The 26,885-nt window shown below is 38.8% G+C and overlaps 1 protein-coding gene across 1 annotated transcript in view; it reads right to left on the bottom strand.

The window, feature by feature from the left end:
* Positions 1-26,885, bottom strand: part of LOC309624840 (IQ domain-containing protein H-like) — a 126,832-nt gene that overhangs the window by 83,973 nt on the left and 15,974 nt on the right. Inside the window, 3 exon segments of the mRNA XM_082383547.1 lie at positions 777-965; positions 11,780-11,955; positions 15,888-15,971. Coding sequence (XP_082239673.1) covers positions 777-965; positions 11,780-11,955; positions 15,888-15,971 — 449 coding nt within the window.

Below are 26,885 nucleotides of genomic sequence, written 5' to 3'. Positions count from 1 at the left end.
CCAGTAGCTCAGCCAAAACAGAGATTGGGATTAAGAGAAGCCAGGCAAGTCGAGGTCTCTGGATGCAAAATGACGCAACTTTTAGAATGGTGGGGATAATTCATATATGAGGCCATATAAAATTAATTATTAAGCAAGTTTGAAACAGACTAAGAAGTTGTACAATTCATCCTTCTATCAATATGTGTGGAAAAATCTATACACGTCACTCATATGCTAAGACTTTTTACCTATTCAGTTCTTGCCGGGAGATTTTCTTGCTGGAATGTATTATTTTCTCAACATCTCACAGGCACCAGCAGTTACATACATTTCCTTGAATTGTCTTCAAAAACATATGACTGCTGACAGAATGCTATTATACATTAGCTTCCAGGTGACAAGCATTCACTAATAGAATTTCTCTCTCATAATAAAATACAACTAGCTTAATAACAACACTTGTTAGAAGCATATGATCAAGACCCACTTACAGCAAATGATTAGATTTGTAATGTTATTTGAATATGGTAAAAAGATTACTTCCTAATTATCATAATCAATTTGAGGACTTTTAAGGCTCCAAGAAGGAACATTTAAAATAACCTAATCAACCTCATTCACTTTGTAGATAAGAACTAAGGCCAAAGAAAGTAAAAAACTTGCCTAAGGTCTCACTGCTGGTAGGTAACGTAGCTGAGTCTAGAAGAAAGTGCCTTATCTTCTAGCTGAGCCTTTTGCTTTATCTCCTATCTGTTCACAGACACTTCGGGTTTAAGTCACCATCGAACACTCACTTGTGCCCATTTCTTGCTCCAGTCTTCACTGTATCTGTGACTCTCCTTTAGGACCCACTTGTAGCACTTTAGGTGGGAAGGAATGTCACAAAATGCAGTCCCATTTCCTCCAAACTCATAGTCCATTTTAAAGAGCCAGCGTTGGATTTCCAGGTGATCAATGACCAGCTGACTCACCTGTTCTATGATCTGTGGGGCCAAAAACACAGCAACATTTAGTTTCCTGGATTCCTTCTTATCGTGTTAACTTAGTTGTGGTACTTCTCATGTGTCTTTATTTCAAACAGTTTGTTCATTCGGTTTTCTTCTAGTTATTAAGACAGATTAGAAGAAGTTTTACGTGATACGTGTATGTGTGTATATATATATGTATATGGTGTGAAGCAACCACTCACCAGTGGGACTAAAGACATGTTTAAAAGTATAATCTTATTTATGAGAAATTATGAAATTATCATTTGCTGGCTTTTAAAGGCAAAAGGAAAAAACCTGTGAATATCTGTAATTGAATCTTGATACTGTTTTCTTCCTTTTTCAGAGAATTATGTGTTTACTTATTCTTCAATTTTTTTTATAGTTTCAAGATTGTAAAAAGTTATAGTTTTGAAAACTTTAACTGTTTGGAGCTTTGCTGAGCTTTTAAATGTTCTAGTCTATAAAGCATTTAATTTTCTCCTCATTAGTGTACGTGAAATACATTCATTTGGCTGGTCATTTGACAAAGTGTATTATGTGTATTGTAGGTACAAGACTGATAAAGGAGATGAAACACTCATGAAAGCAACTTTCTTGGAATACACACCTATCCTACATCTTATTTGAAACTATTCCCTCAAGAACTGGGCTCAGTCACATGAATGTTTCAGGGATAGAAATTTAAGCTCTAATATCACAGTAATAATAATGATGATAATATCTAACATCATTGAACTCTCAGTAGGATCTAGGCCTTTGGCTAAGCTCTTTACATGAGTTTTCTTTTCCTTCTCTCTCTCTCTTTTTTTTTTTTTTTGGCCACACCACGTGTCTTGTAGGATGTGGGATCTTAGTTCCCTGATCAGGGATTGAACCTGGACTCTTGGCAGTGAGAGCATGGAGTCCTAACCAGTGGACCACCAGGGAATTCCTGAGTTTTTTCACATAAAACTCATAAAAACCTATGAGGTAGGCATCATTATTAATTCCGCTTTATGTATAAATAACTGAGACTCAGCTAATTTAAATAACTTGCCCATGATCACACAGCACTGAGTGGCAGAGCAGACTCCACCCAGGCTGCTCTGAGTCCAATACCTAAGCCCATTTCTTCTCCACTGTGCTGCCCATCTCAACCTGCAGAGAGGTGGAGGAGAAGGGTGAGGTGGAGAAGGAAGTGAAGAGCAAGAGAAGCAACTTTCCAGACAGTCAACAAGCCATTTGGGATAAGTTTGAATCAGACAAAAGTCTATAGCAAAATTACTTAATTATAAGTAATACTGCTCTAGTAGAGCCTTGGTGAAAAATAACTCATTAGATCACAAAATGATTTTTTTGTTTGGTCTTCTCATCCGACTTTCCAGTCTATACTTCACAGAAAAAACAATACTAAGCCTTCTCTCTCCTGAGCCTACCCCATGTTGTTCTTGGCCATGGTCTGTGCTTAAGGAGGCCTCTGGAGCACTATTCTCTTCACCTTTGATAAGTTTTTGTTCACCAAATGGATTTTTTTAAAACTAAAGAGTGTGAAAGAACTCGAGGTTATAGTTCTGTTGAAATCTGGAGCTGGAAGATTAAAATTATTTTGATTAAAGGCACAGTCTGTTCTCTTGAGTTGTGTCTTTCCAGCAAATCTTCCTGGGACTCTTACACTATGCAGCAGTGTAGAAGTGATACCAAAACAGGCATACTTGGGATCCCTGGAAGCTCCATGCAACCATGGGGTATTCAATTAGGGTGAAAATGAAATTGTCTTAGCTCCCTAATTATCAAGTAGTGTCTGTGGATAATTTGGGTGTTTAAATGACAAGTACTCTGGTCTACACACCATATGGCTATGAGCATAGCCTAGGAAGGTTTTTTAAATGTGCCTTCCAAGGTTACATCCCTTCTTTCTCTAATGTTGTGTTGAGAAGATAGATTCTATTTGTTGTATTATGGTGATACATTGCAGAAGTAGAAATGGTCTTTGGACTGTTAATATCCAATAAAATTCTTTTGCCAATGTAAGGAAAGTTGTTCTGGCACAGCCTTTTTCATTGTATGTTTGGATGTATTGTATATTTGGAAGTTTCAACTACTAACAGAATTATTATCTGTTTCTTCTAAATCCTATTATTTGTTGCTTCTGAGAATCCTATAAATGGGTGCCTGTTGATGAATCCCGTACAGTAATGAAAAAGATCAATAGTATTGTAAAGACTGCACCACTGGAAAGAATTATGTGCTATCTTTAAGTGAAAATTGAACAGTGCTTTAAAATAGCATCACCATTTTTGATTATTTAACCAAAGCTGTCAATATTTCATATGGAACACATGCCAGAAAGAGAACTTGCATGGTTACTTTATGGAACAAAACAGGAAATGCTCACTGTGCTCAAGTTGGATTTTTTAAATAAATAAATAAATTACTTAATCATAAACCAATGACTTTATGCTATTGCCAAACATTTATCATTTTCTATTTGAATCTCTCTGTTCAAAAGATGTAATATATTTTTTAATTGCCATACATTTTATACTGGTGTAGGGCAGAAGTAGAAAAATGTCTACTGCTAAAATCCAACTGATAGCCAGGAATATTTATTAACCTAAATTAAGATAATCACAGCTTTCTTTCACCAGCTTTAAGTTTATGATGCACATCGGTAAAAAGTCAGTGTTATTGATTCATTACCATCTGCAAATTCAAAACGCTGACATGTTCAGATAGGCACTATGTGGAAAAATCTCAGTGGAGTACTTCAATTCTTGTTGACCTTAGACATACATTTTCCAAACAGATAGCATGGACCTCAGTTATAACTTAGTTTATTGTGATACAATTTGCACATGCCATAGGTGAAATGACACCCTTCAAATCCAATTTGTCTATGAGGAGAGGTTTTTATCCTACTTCTGAATATCAGTATTAGGGGGAGGCTTTACTGCATTAAATGTTCCTGCATCTTTAACCATAATTAACATATAAAGTTCTAAAATATTTCATAGCAAAGACTGCCTGAGTTCTCATCAATGGGGACAAAAGCAAGACTCACTCAGTATAAATATTGCACATACAGTTTAAGGCTTTGAAGATTGTTTAATATACATGTATGAAATTGTATCATTTAAAAATGCATTTCACTTGTAGTAAGTCTATCAGCCTAGTATTCTACAGGGAAGCAGAGTTAAGCAATCCACTCTGTTACCTTCAAATTCCAGTGGCGGTTAATGACAATGCAAGGGACATGCCAGGTTAGGAGGAGCCCCTCTCTTTTAATCCTATTAAGATTGCCTGTGCCTTTTCTAGACACTGCCATCTTTAAGAGGAACTTCCTTCATGAGCCCATGTATTGCCCAAGAACACTCTATCTAGCAAGATTGAAACACTTTTGGGGCAATTTAACAAGCTAAATTTTCAAATTAGTCTCTGAAAAGTATGATTTGTTGAAAAGCTTGATTTTGGGGCTCAGCGGCTATGAGGTGCAGAGCATCAGGATCAGGCAACTGAGAGAAGAAGCGTGATCCCTAAATATTGTCCCTTACAAACATCCTCATTGTGTACAGTTCTTTAGTTTCCCTAGAAGTGGGTGCCCAGAACCACTTGTGATTGGCTCAGAGTAATGGTAAGAGATGTATTGAAACAGAGGTTAGGAAATGTTAACAGCCCTTTGTCTTTTATTTTCTTTATTGTGAAAAAAAATAGCAGTTAAATGGGAGAACACCTGCCAGAGCTAACTCAAAGTGGCTAATTTCTAGTTCTCTAGTGGCTACTTTTGTAGTGACTAATATTATATAACAGTTCTCCAAATAGTTAGGGCCCTAACTATCTGCTGGAAGAATGCATAGCCATAGACTCGGACCAAGGCAAAACCCAGAAGCAGATAGTTTTCCTCCTAGAGCCATTTTACTTCCCCTTTCTGGGATTTCCCCCCTTCCTTCCTATATGGCCACTTCCTGAGGAGCTAGAATTTTTTTTTTTAACAGAGCCACAGATATCTGCAGCCCTCTGCCACGTGCCCTTTGCAACATGACTCGGCAGAAAGGGCTCACTCCCTGGAGCTTTCCAAACCTGCTCCTTTTAGCCAGAATTGACTCTCACATTTCTTAGGGTCCTGCTAACTAATATGATGATGAACTAATGCATGTTAAGGCAATAAATATTGATAGCAGATTAATATATGAATAGGGCCTTCAGTTCCTTAATCCAAATGAATAAATACTTTGGGAATTACAACAATTTCTGTAAGGCCCCTAGGAAGCCACTTTGAAACATGAAGGCCTAAAGTAGATCCCATCAACTCAACAGGTATTCCACAATATTCTTCATTGGGTAGGGCTGACACCAGAAGACCTAAAGTTCCCACAAGGTCGAGAGAATGTGAAATATTTAAACAGAGCCTCACCTGTCCACCCTGCATACCTGCTGGTGACTATAGACGTCATATATTCCAGGAGGGACTGGCACATTGGCGCTTTCAAACACCCGTTTACTTCCAGACTTGGTACTATAGAAATGAGCTAGTTCAGGCTCTGGGCCCAGGATGGGTATGTCTAACATATCCGCCACAGCTAAATCATCTCTGTGGAGGAGCCCGCTGACAATGTAGGCTTCTTTTCCTTGGATGAGATTTTTTATTCTTTTGATTGCCTTGGGACTGTACATCAGGTGAGTGGCCAGGCACATATGCTGCTTCTGGGGGGAGATCATATTATTCTTGTTAAAAGGTATTCTTTTTCTGGTCTACACACCTAATTTATAATGTTACGCACAATAAATGCATTATTAATAACAGGCTGGGTTATGAACTATCCCGTTGTTTAGCAGTTTAAATTGATAAAAGCTGTTGGGGTGAGGGTCCATAATCGCTCACATCTTTAGTGTGTTGGAAATAGGCTCGCTGGGAATAGAACTAATTACTATGCATCTGTATTTATTTGATCCACGTGGAATTATCCTTCTGTCAGAAGGAAAAGAGGCTGGTGGCCTTTGGATAATAGTGATTCATCTCTGCAACACTTCTGGCATGGTTTAACACTAAAGCGTCTGGAAAATCAATACAAAAAAATGAAGGAAAAAACCCCATAGTATTCTTCACTGTGCAGGACTCCTATTCTGGCAACCCTTTAAATGATTCAGTAGGAAAAAGGCACTTGACTTGATACTCTCTTCCCAAAGTTCTACCACAAATTCCATTTCAGAGACTATGTATTGTTATGATGATTATCATGGTTCTTAGCCAACACTCCAGAAAGGATTCATGAATGGAAAATATTTGAGAATTTCAGCAAGACTCAAATTTCTTTTCCAATGGAAAACTTTTTATTTTTGACTACTTAGACCCAGCTCAGCAATACATGCGACTGTCTCATTCAATTAAATAAATAATTCCAGCATGTCTAATAAGGGGCAGAGGATGGAGCCAGATGGTCAACACACACCAAAACTAATACAAGCATGTCTCTGCGCTCAAGGAGTAGGGACACAGATGAGTACCATTAATGCATAACTAATACAAGGCAGAGAAGGGCCATAAAGAGCTACAGAGGGCCTTGGAGGCAGGGAGGAGGGAGGCAGAGGCCACATGCTAGTGGGGAAAGCTGAAAAGGCAAATTACTCATTCTTCTTGGGCCTCAGTTTCCTCATCTGTAAAATGCGTATAACAGTAGTACCCATCTCATAAGGATGCTATGAGTATTAAATGAGATAATGCATGTAAAGCACTTATAATAGCACCTTGGATATAAGCACTTAATGAATGTGAGCTTGTGTTATTGTTATGAAAGAGGTCGGGGTTGAGGTAAGTTTTGAAGGATGGGTAGGATTTTAGCAGGTGAGGTTGGCCATAGCCTAAGCTGGAATATGGGAATCCAAGATTGTGCTCATTTCCTCTAGAGAAGAGGGCATCATGGCACATGAGAAAGTGCCGGGGCTTAGGAGTCAAATGGTTCTGTCTTTGAATCCAGCTCTATCCGTTATAAACAACCTGAACTTGGGCAAATGACTTAGACTCCTTGAGACTAAGTTTCTCCATCTTCTGACAGGGAATAAAAATACCCATTTGATACATTTGATGGGTTCCTCTAAGGATAAAATAAGATCATAAATGTTTAACACCTATTATAATGCATGGCATTGAGTGGATATTCGATCAATGGTAGTAATTATCAATATTATTATGGAGAAAACTTTTTAAAAATAAAGTCATTAAAATGTCATGCAAATAATATAATGCAAGACGTGAGAGTCTTAATGGAGTTCCAGGGATTTTGTAGACTAGCACCTTCTCTCCTGGTTCTAGTCAAAATTGTCTACTCAACATGGCATTGAAGTGTGGAGAAATTCCGAGCCACTATTTTGGGGAGTTTCTGCTGCACCAGTTTGCAGACTGTTGGAGGGTATGACTGCTGAGTATAAGAGAAAGCAACTGAGGAGAGCCCGTGGATTTTAGTCCTGTCTGAATTTGTAACTTGCAAGCTGATTTAGAAAACTCTATCTTTCTGAGCCTTGGTTCCCCACATTCAAATGAGGGGTTGAACTAGAAATCTCTAGGGTCCTTCCAGCTGTGATACAACGTTCCCTTTAAAACCAAAGCTCTTCTGGACGTACTGTTTAATGAGTACAGAGTTTCTGCTTGGGATGTTGAAAAAGTTTTGAAAATGGATGATATGATGATTGCACAACAATGTGAATGTACTTAATTTCATTGAACTCTACACTTAAAATGATTTAAATGATAAATTTTATGTTATGTATATTCTGCCTCCCCCCCACCAAAAGACAAAATAAAAACCTCCTCTGAGAAGAGGATTTTATGATTTACCCTGTTGAACCCTTCCTTCAGAGCAAGTGTTATATTCTAAGCTCTTTAGGTCTATGCAGTATGCCTTTTCTACATAATTTAAATCCATTTTCAAAAACCTGCTTCTGAGAATGCAGCTCTAGGAAATCCGGTGTTCCATTAGACAATGGCTGGTGACAGCAACTCGTCAGTTTGTGTTTCCCATCTAATTGATCACTGTTTATCCTCCTTGTTTATTTCACTCCTTTCCTTTCCCTACAAATTATTCCAATGAGGAAATGTGCAAAAATGAAGTGTCTTGTAGAACTGGTGACTTGAGTCACAAAGTATGTGGTAGGCTTTTCAGGGTACCTAGAAGAATGTTTCAAAGGGGGCAGTCCTCTCATGTTAAGTACTCTTTCATTTGATCCATACAACACTGTACCAATTAACAGTCCCTGTTTTGGAGACGAGGAAACTGAGACTCAGGTGATTTGCCCATAGTCACACAGCTGGTAAATAGCAGAGGCAGGATTCAAATTCAGTATTAGCACAGTTCTCATGCCATAGCTGCCATGATTTCTCCCATTTTGCAGATTGAGTAGTGAGGTCTGGTAGTTTTATGAAGTGTGATGAGGGGCTGGTAGATGCAGCAATAGAACCTAATGTTAAAGTTGCACATTTCCGGCCAGAATGGATTTCTGTCTGCTTAGGGTTGTTTATCTCTCTTGGCAAGTATTCTACCCAACTCTATCATGTCATCTCTGGGCATGCCTTATTCTTCAGGCAAGATGGTACCACAGTATTGTGTTCAACGTGTGTTTAATAAAGATTTGAATGTAATGATGGCAGAGGACACATTACTGACCGCAGGTCTTGTGTGACCATTTAGAGAAAATCAGTATCATCAGATCCAGGCTGTGGATTAACACAGATGACAAAAATCTAAAATGTTCCTAATTCCATAACATTATAGCTACATTTAATTTATCACCACTAATTTTTTTTTCACCTGAGACAAAAGGTAGTTGCTTAGGATGTCTTCATAAACATTAAAATTTTCAAAAATAGACATGATGACTTTATAACAGCATTTTCACCATTACAAATTCAAACATTGTAGAGTAACTTGGAGAGATGTACGAACAGATTTTTGGCACACTTTTAAAAAATCTCCTCAAAGCCATGCATTTGAATGAAAGTCAGCACTGATGCAATCTCTCAAACCCATTAAAAAGAAATAAAGCCATAACTAAACACGAGCAGGAAATGATTTGAAAGGAAGAGTTTAATTTTTGTATTTTAGAGAGGTGATTGCCTATGAGTGATTAATTACTCAAATAATTTAAACTTAAACTATGAGAAGTATTAAGTACTTAAAAATATTTCCTAATTGTTTCTATTCACAGAGATGCAAACCTACACTATGAATGTAACCTGGTGCATCTGTTAGTACCAACTGCCTATCTCCTCTTAGAAGGTGAAGAGTGGACAGTGAGGATTCATTTCTCAGGTAATAGGACTGCAGAGCTGGAAAGGACTTTGAAATGATCTAATCCATCACCTCATTTTACAGATGAATAACAGAGGACCAGAGAGGTAAAGGGGCTTGCCCAAGGCCACAAGGTCATCAGGAGCAAGGCTGTCATTCCAAATCAGGATAGGGTTCTGGGGTCAGACAGATTTGGGTTCATACTCTGGCCCCACTAGTAACTTGGGATTAGAAGATGAGTGTTGGTTTCCTTAGCCAAAGAAGGAAATTGATAATTTCCGTCTTGCTGCTGTGTTCTAAGTATCAAATGAGAAAATGTATGCTAAGCATTTGATAAATGTTGGCTGTTTACTCACTTTCCTTTTCCCAAATCTAGTGCCCCTTCCCCATTCCATGCCTCTTCAATGTATATTGGCATTTCAGATATGCAGAAACTGCTTATTAGCAGCTACCAGGCATTAGCTCCAGTTTCTGGCTGGAGAAAATCAGGAAATTAACCACACGCTAATGATAGTTCCTTGCTTCCCAATATCCACAGTAACTCTGACACTGAGGCCAGGGAATAGCTAGGAAGCACCAAAGCAAGCCTTGCATTGGTGGAGGATATTGGGGAGTTTCTAAGATTATAAGTAAGTGGTGATGATTTGTCTCCTTTCTTTTTTTTTTAAGATTTAATTAATTAATTAATTTATGGCTATGTTGGGTCTTCGTTGCTGCGCGCGGTCTTTCTCTAGTTGCATCTAGCGGGGGCTACTCTTCGTTGTGGTGCGCGGGCTTCTCATTGCGGTGGCTTCTCTTGTTGCGGAGCATGGGCTCTAGGCGCACAGGCTTCAGTAGTAGTAACACATGGGCTTCAGTAGTTGTGGCTCTCAGGCTCTAGAGTGCAGGCTCAGTAGTTGTGGCGCACGGGCTTAGTTGCTCCATGGCATGTGGATCTTCCTGGACCAGGGCTCGAACCCATGTCCCCTGCATTGGCAGGTGGATTCTTAACCACTGTGACACTAGGGAAGCCCTGTCTCCTGTCTTTTCTTTTGCTTGTCCTGATCCGGCACTTGTTTCCTCTTCCATAGCCAAGTGGTGCCAGTGAAACAGAACTAGGCAGAGAGATTTTATGGGAACATCGAGGTACCTAGTTATGAAAAAATAAAATCTTCATTTTGGTAGAAGAGAGCAAAATTCACTGAGTGTACCAGCAAAGTAGAAATGCTGTAGCATCCCTCCCCAGCCCTGGCAGGATTTTTTTTCCTTTGGTCAAATCATGGTGCATCTGAAGTGTTAATGGGTAGTAACTCAACACATAGATACTTCCTACATGAACCATGCAATCAGTTTCTTTGACAATAGATAGAGAGTTGACTTTGGTGCATCCCACTTATGAATGAAGAGAGCTATCTTCACCAGCAAAGTCAAACCTTTAGATTATATTAAAAAGTCTCCTCAAAAGTGCATAGTCCATTAGGTTATTTATTTATTTATTTATTTATTTATTTATTTATTTATTTATTTATTTATTTATTTATTTATTTTTGGCTGCTTCGGGTCTTCATTGTTGCATGCAGGCTTTCTCTAGCTGCGTCAAGCAGGGGCTACTCTTCGTTGCGGTGCGCGGGCTTCTCATTGTGGTGGCTTCTCTTGTTGTGGAGCACGGGCTCTAGGCACATGGACTTCAGTAGTTGTGGCACATGGGCTCAGTAGTTGTGGCTTGCGGGCTCTAGAGTGCAGGCTCAGTAGTTGTGGTGCACAGGCTTACTTGCTCCACGGCATGTGGGATCTTCCCAGACCAGGGATTGAACCCGTGCCCTCTGCATTGGCAGGTGGATTCTTAACCACTGCACCACCAGGGAAGTCCTCCATTAGGTATTAAAATGTTGATTGTTTACCATGGAAAGTTTAAATTCTTGTTAAAATATAGAGAAATTCATTTCAAGCCATCTCTTGCACTACCTTATTCTAGAACGTGCCCCATGGCTCTATGAATTTCCCAGAAGTTCTTCTCTAGGGATGAGATTCAACTCAGAATTCATTCCATTCATTAAAAATCAGTTCTGAAAAGTTAAAAAAAATCTGAACCTTGTTCATTATGAACCATGTGATATGGTAAATAAGACCAAATTCCCCTGAGGGAAAAAAACCCCATGGAATAACAAGGAATACCAGTGTGGAAATCAGAAAACAGGGACCCTGGTCTAGATTCTGTCCCTAACTAGCTTTGTGACCACAGGCAGGCCCAGCCTTTCTCTGCCTCGGTGTTCTCCACACAAAATTAAGAAAAAGCAACCGTAGATGTTATAAATTCACCTACTTGATGGTACAACCCAATAACTACAATTAGGCTTCAGCTACAGAGAAACCGGGCAGCAGTAGCTCAGCTAAGTCTGCAAGTTAAACTGGGATATTTATTTCCTATCGTCCGATCTGTAGTCTAATCAGTAAAGCTGTTAAACTTGCAATAATATTTCACTGATGTGTACCAGAGCGTTGCAAGTTATAAAATTTCCAATTTAATTTTACTGCATCCCTGAAGCCGTAGTAATTAGAAGACAAACTCACAGTGAAGATGTTTATAGCTTCAGGGGTGATAATTTTGAACCTGTCCTGCAGGTCACTTCTGTCCTCAAGTTTCCCTGATTTGACAGCTGCCTGTAGACTCAGGATTTTATTGTAATACAGCAGCAACTCGTCATTCATTCGATGGGAGCAGATGTAGATGACGCTCACGTTGGCATCTAAAAATAACAGGCACAATGTTAATTACTGGTATAAAGGTAAAAGACATTACGAACTCTGGCATTAGGTTGATGTTGCACAGTTTAAAATAAAAAGCGTATCCAAAAGCCACATTCAAGTTAATTTAGATTGGTTTTGTACAGATCTTAGCAATTTAAGTGGCTTTTTTGTACTTTAGCATTTCTCTAAAGAAAAGATAAATAACACCACCACCAAAAAAATGGACACAATGATTCCTTCAGAAGGAGGGCTGTGAGGTACCATGGAAGTGTACTTTCAAATAATACGTAGGGATTTAGCCCCAGAACTCCTATTAATATCAATGGGATTTGCATACTGATTTAAAAATTTATCCCATTAACTTTAGCAAATTATAAAACAGAACTATTAACTTTCGAAAGCTGATGAAATTGCAATTTCTTATGCTGCCTGGACTTGGCAAGGCCAATTCAGGGAATGTTCTGTCCAAATAAGTGGTCTGATTATGACCATAGCAATGATTATTTCAGGAAAGCAACCTTTTCCTTTCTCCATTCCCAAAGAGGAGTATATTACTTAAATAGGACATCTAGTGATTCTTGGTTTAAAGGAAACACTATCTTAATTTAACTGTTCTCCTTCTTAAGATGTGCTTCTTATTATGTGCATAGAAAGAAATCCTAATTAAATACCCCATCCGAATGGAATAGTGAGAAGAGATTACCCACTCCAGGCTGCAAAATATTTTAGGGAGTATGTACAGGAAATCAGCAGCCAGTGGGGTCACCCATTCATTTGTAAAATAACTGACTGATCAGTAGGGACAAAGCACTTGGCTAGACATGAAAGGAGATACCAGAATCAAAGCAACTGAGATGCTGCCTGTGAGGAACGACCATTTCACATGTATAAGCAGCTGTAAAACATGGTGGAGGGTGGTGGACACAAGACACATGCAGACCAGGTGCCCAGGGAAGGTTGGAGGAGGGAGCACTGTAAAATGTTTCCTTGGTCAAGTAGGGCTGAGAAGAGATTCTAAGACTCCTCTGTTCAGTTTGGTAGAGTATACAGAGCCTAGGCTGATTAAATGCTTGCTCAGCTGTCTAGGAGCCTGGGCATATTATTTAACCTTTCTAAGCATTGCTTTCTTCATCTGTAAAATGGGGAATAAAGTCACCTGGGGCACAGAGTTTTGGAGAGTATGAAATGAAAGAATATATATAAAGCACCTGGTGCAGTATCTGGCACATAGTAGGTGCTCAGCAGACAGTACAGATGCACCAATCTGCTCCACAGCCCACCCTGACTAGGCCAGCTAGCTAACAGTGGTTCCACACCCCGCCCTCCACACTTGTGCTCCTTTTAACTAGTGCCTCAAGATTTTACACGATGAAGTAGTGTCCCCTGCTGTTCCATCCTGTTGTTCCAAATCTTTCAATCTTGTCTGTCCAAACTCTTTAAAGGCAAGGTGTATACTTTTCATATAATCCCCCATGCCCTGGTACAATGTCGAGTATGCAGGAGCCACTCAGTAAATACTTGTGAGCTGACCAAAGGGATCTGGGAGAATGGAGAGGTTCGGGAACTGGAAAGTCTTACACAATTAGTGAGATCCACGGCATGCAGGAGAAATCTGTTCTGGAGAAGAGCATCTTGTGGCTAGAAGCAATGTCTTCTGAACTGGCCCAGAGCTGGGCCCAGAGTAGGTGCTCCATAAATGTAAATATTTAAGTGGCTCCTATTTAATGTTGAAACCACATTGTCACATGAACCTCAAAATAAATTAACTGAGCAGACAGTAGTTAAATAACTTGTATCCAACTGCTGAATGATCAAATTAGTTGCCCGAAATCTTGTGTTTTCAAGAAGAGACTAGTGTCTTACTAAACTAGTGGTCTTTAAAACCAAACTAGTATTTTTTTTTAAGTATAAAAAAAGGACACAAAAAGCAAACAACAAAAGTAACTTAATAAAGTCTCCATAGCAGAAGAAAACTATATTTTTCTTGGGAAGAAATTTCTGGGTTATAAATGATAACAAATCATGTTGCTAATTTTACCTTTCCCGTTCATTTCTGGCAAAGGAATACTATAATCACTAACAGTAATATCCAGTATTAGGGTGGTTTGATTGTGAATCAACAAATGTTCAAAATTAATTGACAGGTGATTTTGGAAAGGAATTAAGAAGAAGATGAATATTGTTTTGACTGTTAGTCAGTAGTCAATATCAGTCACCCTCTTGCTTAACTCATCTAGGAATTGAAGATACAAGCTGTTGAGGTCTCTCCACCTGATACCCTGACTTCACAGCCAATATCCAAACAACAAGTCTTAATGTGGTCAGATTACCTCTGTTTCCCCTGAATAAGCAGAAAAATCAACACCCTTTACTAGGAATTAACAGAATTTAAAGAAAGATAATCATTTATTCTTCCATAAAATTATCACTAATTTTCCTAGTTTCTTCATATTTTTACTTCACAAGCAAGTACTTTTTCTATTTTCTCACTTACTTCTACACTTTTATTACTTCTCTTGAAGAGGTTTTAGGATTGCATTGTTATCATGAAGATAGTTACCAAGAAAAGGCATTTGGTTCATAATCTCTCAGAAATGTTCATCTTAGCAAAATTTTCCATTGCAGATAGACATAGACTGAATTATTGAATTATATAAAATAGAAGCCTAATACTCTTAAGTCTTCTCATTACTAATAAGAATCCTTTGTAAGGAAATTCTTTGGTGATGGTTTGGACTATATATAGAAAGGTATATAAAAAGCTAAAGAAAAAAATTAATCAAATAAATTAGAGCAAAGTCTGCCCTCTGCTGCACTTCATTGGTTTCCACCCAGTCAGGTTTTTAGTTGAAATAGCTCAGCACTAACAAATCAATCTTAAGTCATTAAATTTTTTTTTTGGTAAGGTCGAAAAACAACATTAGTGCCTAGATAATAGATTAAAGCAATTACCCTATTATTATTTTAGGACACTGTAAATTTCTAGTACTGATGTATTTTTGTTACCAAATGGCATTTATAAAATAATAATGATGCTGAAATATATATGAATCACGTAAAGTATGTCATTCCAGGGAGCCAGCTAAGTTGATCATTGATCATTTAAAATTCTTCCTTGTTTTGCTTAAATAAGGGCCAAAGCAATTATATTTTAACAAAACAAAGAAGTTCTTATTTGGTAACTAAAAAATGCTAGTTTTCGTTTAACCCTGAATTTCTGGCCGGGACTTCCCACACTGATTCAATATTATTACTTAGGCGTTGAAACATTTATTCTTTAAATCTCACCTCAAACAGTGTCAACCAAAGCCTAGAGTTCTTGTATCCTTCCTTCCTGGCCCCTGGTTGGTGTCTGATTTAGAACTGACCAAACCAGTATTAGAACTTGGCTTTTACAAAGATGTGTCTATCACTCAAGGTCTGTATTTCTAATAATTCCTTCCACTAGGCACTTCCTATTTTCTCATAATTAGATTATATATATTTAAATAAAACCTTCTTTTAAAAATCTACCTTCATTTCCCTCTTATTCTTATAATGAAAACACAATGCTTTTCATTTCTGATACCTTCCACTCATTCCTCAGATAATGTAATAGACAATATTGACACAAATATATAATGTTGACTTCATTCACTGCCAGATTCAGTAAATGAAGAAGAGTTGGGGCTATAGGAGATAAATCCTTATTCAAACCTGCAGCAAAGAGAATTAGAAAACTACCCAAGTAAATTGGTTAAAATGTCATTTGTTTATTCAATTGACTTCACTATAAATCTGTTCTTTGAAACAAAACATTCAATTGCCCTGCAAGAAGATTAGAAGTCCAAGCCTTTTCCTTGTACAGACAGAAAAGCAAAAAATGAACATTTAATCAACATCCACTGATAAACATTCCAAAGAGCCATTTGTGTAAAAGTATTTACTGTACCTAAGATGTCACACAGCCTCCCCAGCTGCATGTTCTGCTGCGTGTTGAAGTCGTCAATATTTTGTCGCACAGGCTGGCAATATCCTAAAAGGCAAACCAGATGTCAAAACCCAGAAAGAGCAAGTCAACATGGCAAAATGGCACACTAGGATTTCATAGTGTCATGGTCCACATTTCCAGGAAAGAATTGTCTCCGAAGCATCTCGCAGAAACAATCCAACTCCTAAGAATGAGGTCCTTGCTTTTCAGGGGATTAAGCATTAATTCTGGAAGATATGCTGAGCAGCATATTCTGCAACAGAGAGGTTCATAGTTTTCAATATCAGCAAAGCTTCTGGGAATCAGGATTATAGAAACACGGGAAAAGTTTCAGAAATTTTAACATGAATGTTCAAAAGAGCACGTAAGAAAGTTATGCTCAGGTTTAAAAACTATATTGGCTTTTTTTTTTGCCTTTTATTTTTTATTTTTTTTATTTTTTTAACATCTTTATTGGAGTATAATTGCTTTACATTGTGGTGTTAGTTGCTGCTATATAACCAAGTGAATCAGCTATACGTATACATAAAGCCCCATATCCCCTTCCCTCTTGCATCTCCCTCCCACCCTCCCTATCCCACCCCTCTAGGTGGTCACAAAGCAGAGCTGGTCTCCCTGTGCTATGCGGCTGCTTCCCACTAGCTATCTGTTTTACATTTGGTAGTGTATATATGTCCATGCCACACTCTCACTTCGTCCCAGCTTACCCTTCCCCCTCCCTGCGTCCTCAAGTCCATTCTCTACGTCTGCGTCTTTATTCCTGTCCTGCCCCTAGGTTCTTCAGAACCTTTTTTTTTTTTTAGATTCCATATATATGTGTTAGCATACAGTATTTGTTTTTCTCTTTCTGACTTACTTCACTCTGTATGACAGACTCTAGGTTCATCCACCTCACTACAAATAACTCAATTTTGTTTCTTTTTATGGCTGAGTAATATTCCATTGTATATATGTGCCACATCTTCTTTATCCATTCATCTGTCAGTGGACACTTAGGTTGCTTCCATGTCCTGTCTATTGTAAATAGTGCTGCAATGAACACTGTGGTACATGACTCCTTTTGAATTATGGTTTTCTCAGGGTATACGCCCAGTAGTGGGATTGCTGGATCATATGGTAGTTCTATTTTTAGTTTTTTAAGGAACCTCCATACTGTTCTCCATAGTGGCTGTATCAATTTACATTCCCACCAAGAATGTGCAGGAGGGTTCCCTTTTCTCCACACCCTCTCCAGCATTTATTGTTTGTAGATTTTTTGATGATGGCCATTCTGACTGGTGTGAGGTGATACCTCATGGTAGTTTTTTTTTTTTTTTTATAAATTTATTTATTTATTTATGGCTGTGTTGGGTCTTTGTTTCTGCGCGAGGGCTTTCTCCAGTTGTGGCAAGCAGGGGGCCACTCTTCATCGCAGTGCGCGGGCCTCTCACTATCGCGGCCTCTGTTGTTGCGGAGCACAGGCTCCAGACGCGCAGGCTCAGTAGTTGTGGCTCACGGGCCCAGTTGCTCCGCGGCACGTGGGATCTTCCCAGACCAGGGCTCGAACCCGTGTCTCCTGCATTAGCAGGCAGATTCTCAACCACTGCGCCACCAGGGAAGCCCCATTGTAGTTTTGATTTGCATTTTTCTAATGATTAGTGATGTTGCGCATCCTTTCATGTGTTTGTTGGCAATCTGTATATCTTCTTTCAAGAAATGTCTGTTTAGGTCTTCTGCCCATTTTTGGATTGGGTTGTTTGTTTTTTTGATATTGAGCTACATGAGCTGCTTGCATATTGGGATTAATCCTTTGTCAGTTGCTTCGTTTGCGAATATTTTCTCCCATTCTGAGGGTTGTCCTATGCTTCTTATGTGGCATTTTGAAGATGTGTCCTGGAATCACTCTCAACTGACACACAGATTTCAGATAAAACTCTTGCTGTTGCGAATATGTATTTAAGTAATTCTAAATACTAAAGAAATATGCTTCTGTTCACACAGTCAAAAGATCTTTTAACCTTAAAGGACAATAAAGGTTAATGCAGTTACTTTGTCAGTACTAATGAAAGCTCCACCGTTTTCCTTCATGTCCATTGGAGCAGCAGAAGGAAAACACACATGGATTTACTACTGTCCCCAAATCTTCCACAATGGCAACAGCAGCGGCAACACTTTCTGCTATTGCAGGGGTTAAAATAAAAAATGAACGTGGACCAAAACATGAACTTAAAAGGCATGCATACTCACAAGCAGTATAACTGCTTATATGAAATTCAGCAACTGTAGGTGTAACTTTTAAAAAAATAAAATTGCTTTTCACATTTTGAATAGATGCTTCAATGCCTCCTTGTGGTTAGTGAGCCCAAACACATGTTTCAAGTTAAACTGCTATAGATAAAGTGATTTTAAATACTACATCTTCGAGACGTGACACAGATTTCCTTGTCAGCATAAGGAAAACTATAGCAATTCAGGCAACAGGGCTTCAGATCAAATGAACTCTGATAATTGGCTCTTTGCTTTGATGTTAGTGTTTAAACACTAGACAATGTCTGGAAATTAAATGAGTTTACAATTCATCTAAAAGTCTCCCTCTTGCTTTATGCAGATGAACTTAAGAACTAAAAAGGCAGAAGGATACGTGGGCTGTTTGAATTATTTTTGAAAAATTATTAATTTCTAAAATAATTTTGGGACCTCGTCCACATATGAAAGTTAATATACATAGCTATAAAGAATGCCATCTTGATGTGTGGTTGCAATATTGTAACTCTTGGGATTTTGCCTATATATAATTCTATCTATACTCAGATAAGTGTTTAGGAAGATGTATTGTGAATAACTTATATATCAAGACTCTAAGAAGGCAGGAAAATACCTAGAGAATAAAGTATGATTAAGAAAAGTGCATTAATCATTCTGTGAACGCATTCTATGAACGCATTTCCTTTCAGAAGTAAAGATAAAAGGCAGTGTGAGATGGCTCATTAAAATGATGTCCAATTTAAAATATAAAGGATGTCTGATCACTCTGTTGCCACATATACAGCATGTGAGTGAGTAAGTCCGTGTTTCAATCAATTACTCGAGGTCAGTTTTCCAACAAATTACTTAGTACCTCTATTACCCTGATCAAGGATGCATATAAATCCACCTGCCAATGCAGGGGACATGGGTTTGAGCCCTGGTCCAGGAAGATCCCACATGCTGCGGAGCAACTAAGCCCGTGTGCCACAACTACTGAGCCTGCACTCTAGAGCCCATGAGCCACAACTACTGCGCCCACATGCCACACCTACTGAAGCCCGCGGGCCTAGAGCCCGTGCTCCGCAACAAGAGAAGCCACCGCAATGAAGCCCGCGCACCACAATGAAGAGGAGCCCCCACTCACCGCAACTAGAGAAAGCCCACGCGCAGCAACGAAGACCCAATTATGATTATGCAGGATTATGATAAAACTGGTTACTCAGTTAACCCTACAAGTACACCCATTTTAAAGAACTGTATGTTAATCTCAGGACATTGTTATAGAGGATCATATGAAGCAACAAATAGAAAAACATTTTGTAAACTGTAAAGTGCTGTGTAAACAGAAGATATTTTAATGTCACAAGCTATGTGCACTTCCAAAGCTTGGAACAGCAACAACAAATTCTGTCACAAGCAACAGATCATTCCACATGAGCAAGATACAAGGCAAGGCACATTACTATCAGCAGAGCAGAAGTTAGGAGTCAATTTTTATAAAAGTCAGATTTATTCTTATGTTTTGTACATCCACAAAATACATGTGTTGATTCCTGGGTGAAAGACCTCATTGATGCTGGCAGCATATATTAAATACAACAGTGACTTAACCAGGAAACTGTCAAGAAGGATGTTGTGGCCTTGGGGAGTTCAGCAGACATGCCCAGTGGAATATAATACACTTTGGAATATAATTTGGAATATAATCTACAAAGACATGGATATATCAAAGGTGAGACTAAAAACACCAGAGGAGTTTTGAGAAACCATCTACTTCAACCTTGTCCCATTATAGATAAGGAAATTCAGGGCAAGTGCCTTATTTCTTGTCCAAGATAACATAAACCTACAAATTATTATGTAGTTCAACTACTACATCTTTAGCTCTTGTGACAAATATGGTTACGTCAAGCAAGAGAGAAGACGACTGTCCAAGAGCGAGCAGAGAACTCCAGAAGGGACAGAGGCCCTTTGCCTCTTTTCCCACTTCTATTGTTTTAAATTAATTTTTATTGGAATATAGTTGATTTCTTTTCCCACTTTCATTTTCAACTGTTGTGTCAGACATAATAGTGGCCATCCAAAGATGTCCACGTTCTAATCCCCAGGAACTGTGAATATGCTAAATTACATGGCAAAGGGGAAATAAAGTTGCAGATGGAATTAAGGTTGCTAATCAGCTGACCTTAAAATAAGGAGGTTCTCATGGATTATTGGGCTGGACCCAGTGTCCTCACAAAAGTCCTTAAAAGTGGGAGAGGGAGGCAGAAGAGTAGAGAGTTACAGCAGATGTGACTACAGAAGACAGGCACAGAGATGCCACATTGCTGCCTTTAAAGATGGAGGAAGGGGGCCCCGGCCTTTCCCTGTTCATTCCTTTGTGGGTGGCTTCTAGAAGCTGGAAAGAGTGAGAAAACAGATTCTCCCCTAGAGCCTCCAGGAAGGAATGCAGCCCTGCCCACACCTTGATTTTAGCCCCTTTCGTACTTCTGAACTACAAAATTATTGCTGTAAGGTAACAAATGTGTATTGTTTTAAGCCACTAAGCTTGTGGTATCTGGTCAGAGGGCAATAGAAAACTATTATGACTGTCTACCTTCCCTTACTCCCAGTAAGTACCACCTCCCAGACATTCTACTCCTCTTTCACCTGTAATTGAAAGATGGGGGATGGGGGACTGAGATCCATAATCAGAGTCCAGAATAAGCACTCAATAAATATTGTTGTTTTACTATTTCTTTCCTAACCTCAGCTGAGCGTGACTTAAATTCTCAAAAGGAACCTCATTGAAATGTAGAGAAATTATTATTATTACGTGCACAAATTATTTGAGCTATCAAAGTACTGCTCTTCTAGCTTATGGAGTTGATTGGCCCTAACCACCATCAGGTGTGCCTGACCACCCTTTTCTAAGAAGGTTCTCAGTCTCCCCTCACTGTCATTCTCTGGCACCCTCTCTTCACCACACTTTTCTCATTTTGTCATTACAGGTTTCTTTGCTGGCTTGTTTACTTGTTTGTTGTACATTTCTCCTCCCCACTGCATCACTCTGGCTCCTGTAGCCAGACTGTAAGCTCCACTGGAGCAGGAATGCTGTGATATCGCCAGTCAAATGAGTCAATGAAATGTTTCTGAAGAGCCTACTCAAAGAATCTATCTGTCTTTTAAATTCTTAGCCCTTTCTCTCTTGTGTTTACATCGTTCCCTCCTCTCCTTTCAACACTCATGAAATTGGGTTCTCTGATCTGGAGAACTTCTGGGGAATTCAAAGAATGGTAAGTGGGATTTGTAGCTTTTTCTAGGTCCTCATCAGCATAGAATAAAACAGCACTGGCATAAAGGGGCACTTTCTCTTATCACTATAGAGAGGAACGCAGCTTCTTTCCTTATGCCACCTTCATCACCTGCAAAATATTCATAGATTGATAGAGTGTTCCATTTTTCCTCAAAATATTATTGCCTGGGACTTCCATGGTGGCACAGTGGTTAAGAATCTGGCTGCCAATGCAGGGGACACGGGTTCCAGTCCTGGTCAGGGAAGATCCCACATGCCACAGAGCAACTAAGCCTGTGCGCCACAACTACTGAGCCTGCGCTCTAGAGCCTGCAAGCCGCAACTACTGAGCCCACGTGCCACAACTACTGAAGCCTGTGCGCCTAGAGCCCGTGCTCCGCAACAAGAGAAGCCACCACAACGAGAAGCCCGCTCACTGCAACAAAGAGTAGCCCCCGCTCGCCACAACTAGAAAAAGCCTGTGCGCAGCAACGAAGACCCAACGCAGCCAAAAATAAATAAATAAATAAATAAATTTAAAAAATATTATTGCCTCTGCTTCACACTGAAGAAGGGTACCTGGTGCTGTCTCTCTGAAGTTATCCAACTACCATACTTTTGGTCTTCTATTGAACCAAGGATGCTCATTAATGGTTACTGGCTACCATTTCTCCATCCTCATTTCTGCCTTCATCTCCTTTCCCATCCCTATCCCCACTCCCACACAAACTCTTATCAGATGATGCTAATTGCCTCTTTGCAACCCAGTAAACTAGTCCTGCTAGGACTGGCTTTTCCTTCACAGCAACTGGAGAAACCTAAGAACATGAGCAAGGCCATGCTCAGTGACCATGCCTCCTTGGGACTGTGGGTGCTTCTGAGACAGGCCCCTGCCGTTGCAGTAAAATCAAGTGTTCTTGAACCCTGCTTGTTACTCTGTGGTTGACTCCTAGTTTATTTTGTCTCCAAGTCTTATTCCTTATAATGGTACCTAAGGCAGAGAAGGGGTTAATAACAGATTTCCAGTTACCACATAGTTGTCATTCATCCGATCACCCTGGCCTGAGATGGTAGTCATCCATGCCTCAGTCTGATGGACTGGAGCAGTGGTTCTTAACCTTTTCCCCATTTGGAAATGTGTGATAGTTAATGTTCAAACTGATCACACACTCCTAGGGGCATACGCAGGGTTACAATAGCAGTAGCTGTAACTCCATCCCTTTCTCTTCCACTCAAGAAAGCACACTGGTTGCAAGCTGAGCAAGAGTGACATTATTATAGAAATAATCTTGAATTGCTCCAATTCATAAAAAGTTAACCATTAGCTAACCTTTGGACTCTAATAGTAAAAATTTAGGGAACATGTGAACATACTTCACAAACGATTGCACATCAGCATACTGCAGTCATCTAGAGAAATGTGATCTAGACATTATGGTTTTAATTACTTGTGCAAGTGTGAAAGCACAAGATACTGAAATAGGAAGTAAGATACAGCAAGAGAGAGGCCTATCTGGGTTATTTATATAGTCCATCCAGTGCCAATTTGATGAAAATAAAACTGAGAGTTGTTTTTTGGGGGCTTCTGAGAAAAATTAGAGAAATTTGTGATGAGGACATAGAAAACACAGGACTTACTCAAATCTTTGTTGAGTTTTGAAAACATTCTCAAACCAAACTGTCCAAATGGATTCTGTGTCCTTCTGAAAGCCTTTCCTTCAGAAGAGTGAAGACTTTCTCTTGTTCAAACTTTTTGTCTCCGACTGGCACAGCATTGCATGCAACTAAAGCCAATGATTCTCAAAGAGTGGTTGGGGGATCCTCTGGGGGACTGGGGGCCTGGAAGGTCAAAACTCTTTTCAGAATAATACTAAGATGACATTTCCCCTTTTCAGTATTATCTTCCCACAAAATACAAAAAGTTTATTGATTTCGGATTCCATATTGCAACTAACTCCTAAAAATTATCCTTGTTGAGTTTTGGTGTAAAATCAAAGAAGAATATACACAGTTATCTGAAAAGGCTGTAAAATATATAACGTATACCTCCCTTTTCCAAATACTTATCTGTATGAGGCCAGGTTTTCTTCATATGCTTCAACCAAAACAACATATTGCAACAGATTGGATGCAGAAATAGATAGGAGAACCCAACTAACTTCTATTAAGAGATTTGTAAACTTGTCAACCAGTGCCAATCTTCTCACCAATTTTTTTTGTTTTGGAAAAGAAATGGTGTTTTAAAAATAAAAATATGTTTTTTAGATTAACATTGGTAATGTGCTTACTATTGTTATTTTAAAATAAATTCAATATTTTCAAAGTTTCTCAGTTTTAGTTTCTAATGTGGTAAATATAGACAGATACAACCCATGTAAACCAACGCTCTTTAGGGTCTTCAATTGTTGTTACAATTTGAGGACCACTGAACACAAATTTTAATATATTTTATGAGAATGAAGGAGATGAAAAAGATTATATTTTATCTTAGTATAAGCAATACTTTTTTTGGATCATAGCCTAATATTAATCATTTCATCAAAAGCCCAGGAACTGGTGTCATTTGACACCCAGTTCAGTGCTGTTTCCATATTTCATGGTACAATATCAGATAGCTCAAGCTCAACTGGGTAATTTAATATTACAGGGTCTTGGGGCCAACCCTGATCTAACCAGTGAATGAGTGTTGATTTGGATTACTTGGATGAATGCAACATGGATGAATAGAAATATGTTTTCATTTTAATTTGAGCTATAAATAAATTTGAAAGTTTTAAATGTACTTTGTTCCTGATCCCCAAAGATCTGGATTTTCTGGAACTGCTGTCTGGGAGATCTTGGCAGTACATCTGTTTCAAAGATCTAATGTGGCAATATCATAACTAAACTGAGGATTCCATCCTACTTGCCAAAATACATGTTGAAGACTGCAAAGATTTGACTGAAAGTCCTGATTTCCCAGCCCTGAGGTGGAAGCAAGAGAATCTATCACGTCTTTGAGTTGTCAACTCAAAATGGGAAAGCAGAAAGGGGTCAATGTGCTTGGAGGGACAGTAAAAATATGATTCCAGATAGAACCCTCTGGACTCTGGTCCTCCACCCTGCCCCTGTTCACAAATGGAGGCGAGCACAGTTCTTACCCTTTGGTGAAAGGGAGTGGGGTTACGAAGGAATTGTCTCATGAGCATTTGGGGTACGGCAGTTGTGCATAAAAGTTAGTTTTTCTATCTTTTAGGCTTTTGTGACAATACAGAGCAACAGAAAAACATTTTCATGAACCTTGTAATAACAGGGTCCACAATTTTATGGAATGGAGTATCTTGGAGACCACGAACTGTGTTAACCCCAAGGATGATTTGCTGAAATAATGCACAGTTGGAAAAAAAAAGAGGCTGAACTATATACATTCCTTTTTGCTATTAAATCAGTTGGCAATGAAATAAAAGATCACATAGAGAAAAGAGGAAATTCCACCTCAATACATTCTCTATTTGTATTTTAAAGGAGGAAGAGAAGTGAGAGAGGAAAGTCATCACTGGGAGTTTAATTGGCTGGCAGCAGCCCCATATACCTGCTCACGGCACCAGAGCCCCATACTCGGCACATCTCATTTAATGTCAATATATTTTAAAATGCCACTGAGTTTAAGTGTAGTAGCAAATGATGCATTGAAATAGAGAAACACAGGGGTTAAATTAAAAGTGGAGGAAGTAACTTGTCCAAAGAAACTGGAAGCAGAATTAGTTTGTAGGTTTTATTTAGACCTCTGATTTTTCTAGGGGAATTGGGATTCTTTGTTGCAGTTCTTTCTTAATTTGTATGATAGATTTTGCTTAAAATAGACCCTACTATTCTATTCCTGCTATGAACCATGGTAGATTTTTTTTGGTTATAATTATATTTCATTAATAAAAATGATAAAAATATGCAATTATACAATTAAGAGATCAGCCTATATAACCTGGAAAGGATGACTTTCTTTTTATCATCTTATAAAATTACAAGGCCAATCTGTTTCTTTGGACAATTAATCAACAACATCCTACCTCTCCTGTTGGTTAAAAATAGCTAAAACTTTTTGTTACATCTGAGAATACTTCTCAAAATATGTAACAGCCAATCATGTTTCGTAATTCCTCCTTTCAAAGAGGTGGTTACTCTGCAATGTATAATTGTCTTCATGTTCGTATCATCAAGCCATAGATTGATTGATTGATTGATTGATTGATTGACTGATTGATTGATTGATTGATTTATGGCTGTGTTGGGTCTTTGTTTCTGTGCGAGGGCTTTCTCTAGTTGTGGCAAGTGGGGGCCACTCTTCATCGCGGTGCGTGGGCCTCTCAGTATTGCGGCCTCTCTTGTTGCGGAGCACAGGCTCCAGATGCTCAGGCTCAGTAGTTGTGGCTCACGGGCCAGTAGCTCCGCAGCATGTGGGATCTTCCCAGACCAGGGCTCGAACCCGTGTCCCCTGCATTGGCAGGCAGATTCTCAACCACTGTGCCACCAGGGAAGCCCCAAGCCATAGATTTTTAAATACATGATAAATATTTTGTGGTCAAAAACATTGCTGAAAGACCATGTTTCCTGTGATTGTGGGTTTGGATAATGCAATTTCTCCTGTGTGTGCAACACTGCATAAACAAATAACCAAATGCCTACAACTGTAATATATTATGTAGTTATCAGCTACTAAGCTTTCATTTTTAGGGTTCGAATAACTTAGTGCAGCCCCAATTGGCTAGTGCACGGTGTCATTATTTCTGGGGCCAATTCCACACCAGATTTGATCACAAATTTCCTACGGAAATAGAAAGAGAGGACAAGGCTGCAACTTGTATTAAATGCGTACCTGAGTCTTACATTCCTACCAACTGATTTCGATTAGTGAATCCATCTCAACTTTGGGAACAAAATTACTATATTGAATAGATTTGGGGGGGCCATGTATTTAGAGAAAAAAATTGCTTCACTTTCATCCACTTCTATTTTCATGAATTGTGTAGGTAAGTCTCCAGTGCAGGCGACAAAGTAGCCATGTTATGGCTAGCTGAAATCTTCTTCAAGTATTCCCAGGGGAAGTGGTACATAAGAAAAAAGTGTGCCATAATCATTTTTTTTTAAAAGGTATGGTTTGACAATTATGCCTGTGGAATAGGTACCAGATGACAGTTTAATGCTAGTTAAATGCAATTTAATGCCCACAAGTCATTTCATAACCTAAAGCATAAATTTTAGAAACAAATACAATTTGATCAAAGCCCAAGTATTATTCTCTTGTGAAAATGTGAACTTGGGCTTTTTAAATACTCAGTTGAGAAAAATATCTGAGCTTGTTCTTATCTCTTGGAAAATACATGATTAGCAATTTTTCTTGCTTACCTAAAATGGGTTATTATGTTGTTAACAAACAAAAATGACTGCAATAGGGAAGACTTTCAGATTTATTATGTATTTAT

The sequence above is a fragment of the Balaenoptera borealis genome (assembly GCF_965194805.1).
Source record: "Balaenoptera borealis genome assembly, chromosome: 3".
Lineage (NCBI taxonomy): Eukaryota > Metazoa > Chordata > Mammalia > Artiodactyla > Balaenopteridae > Balaenoptera > Balaenoptera borealis.
The sequence above is the reverse complement of the archived record's forward strand: the minus strand, read 5'-3'. Positions and strand labels throughout refer to the sequence as shown.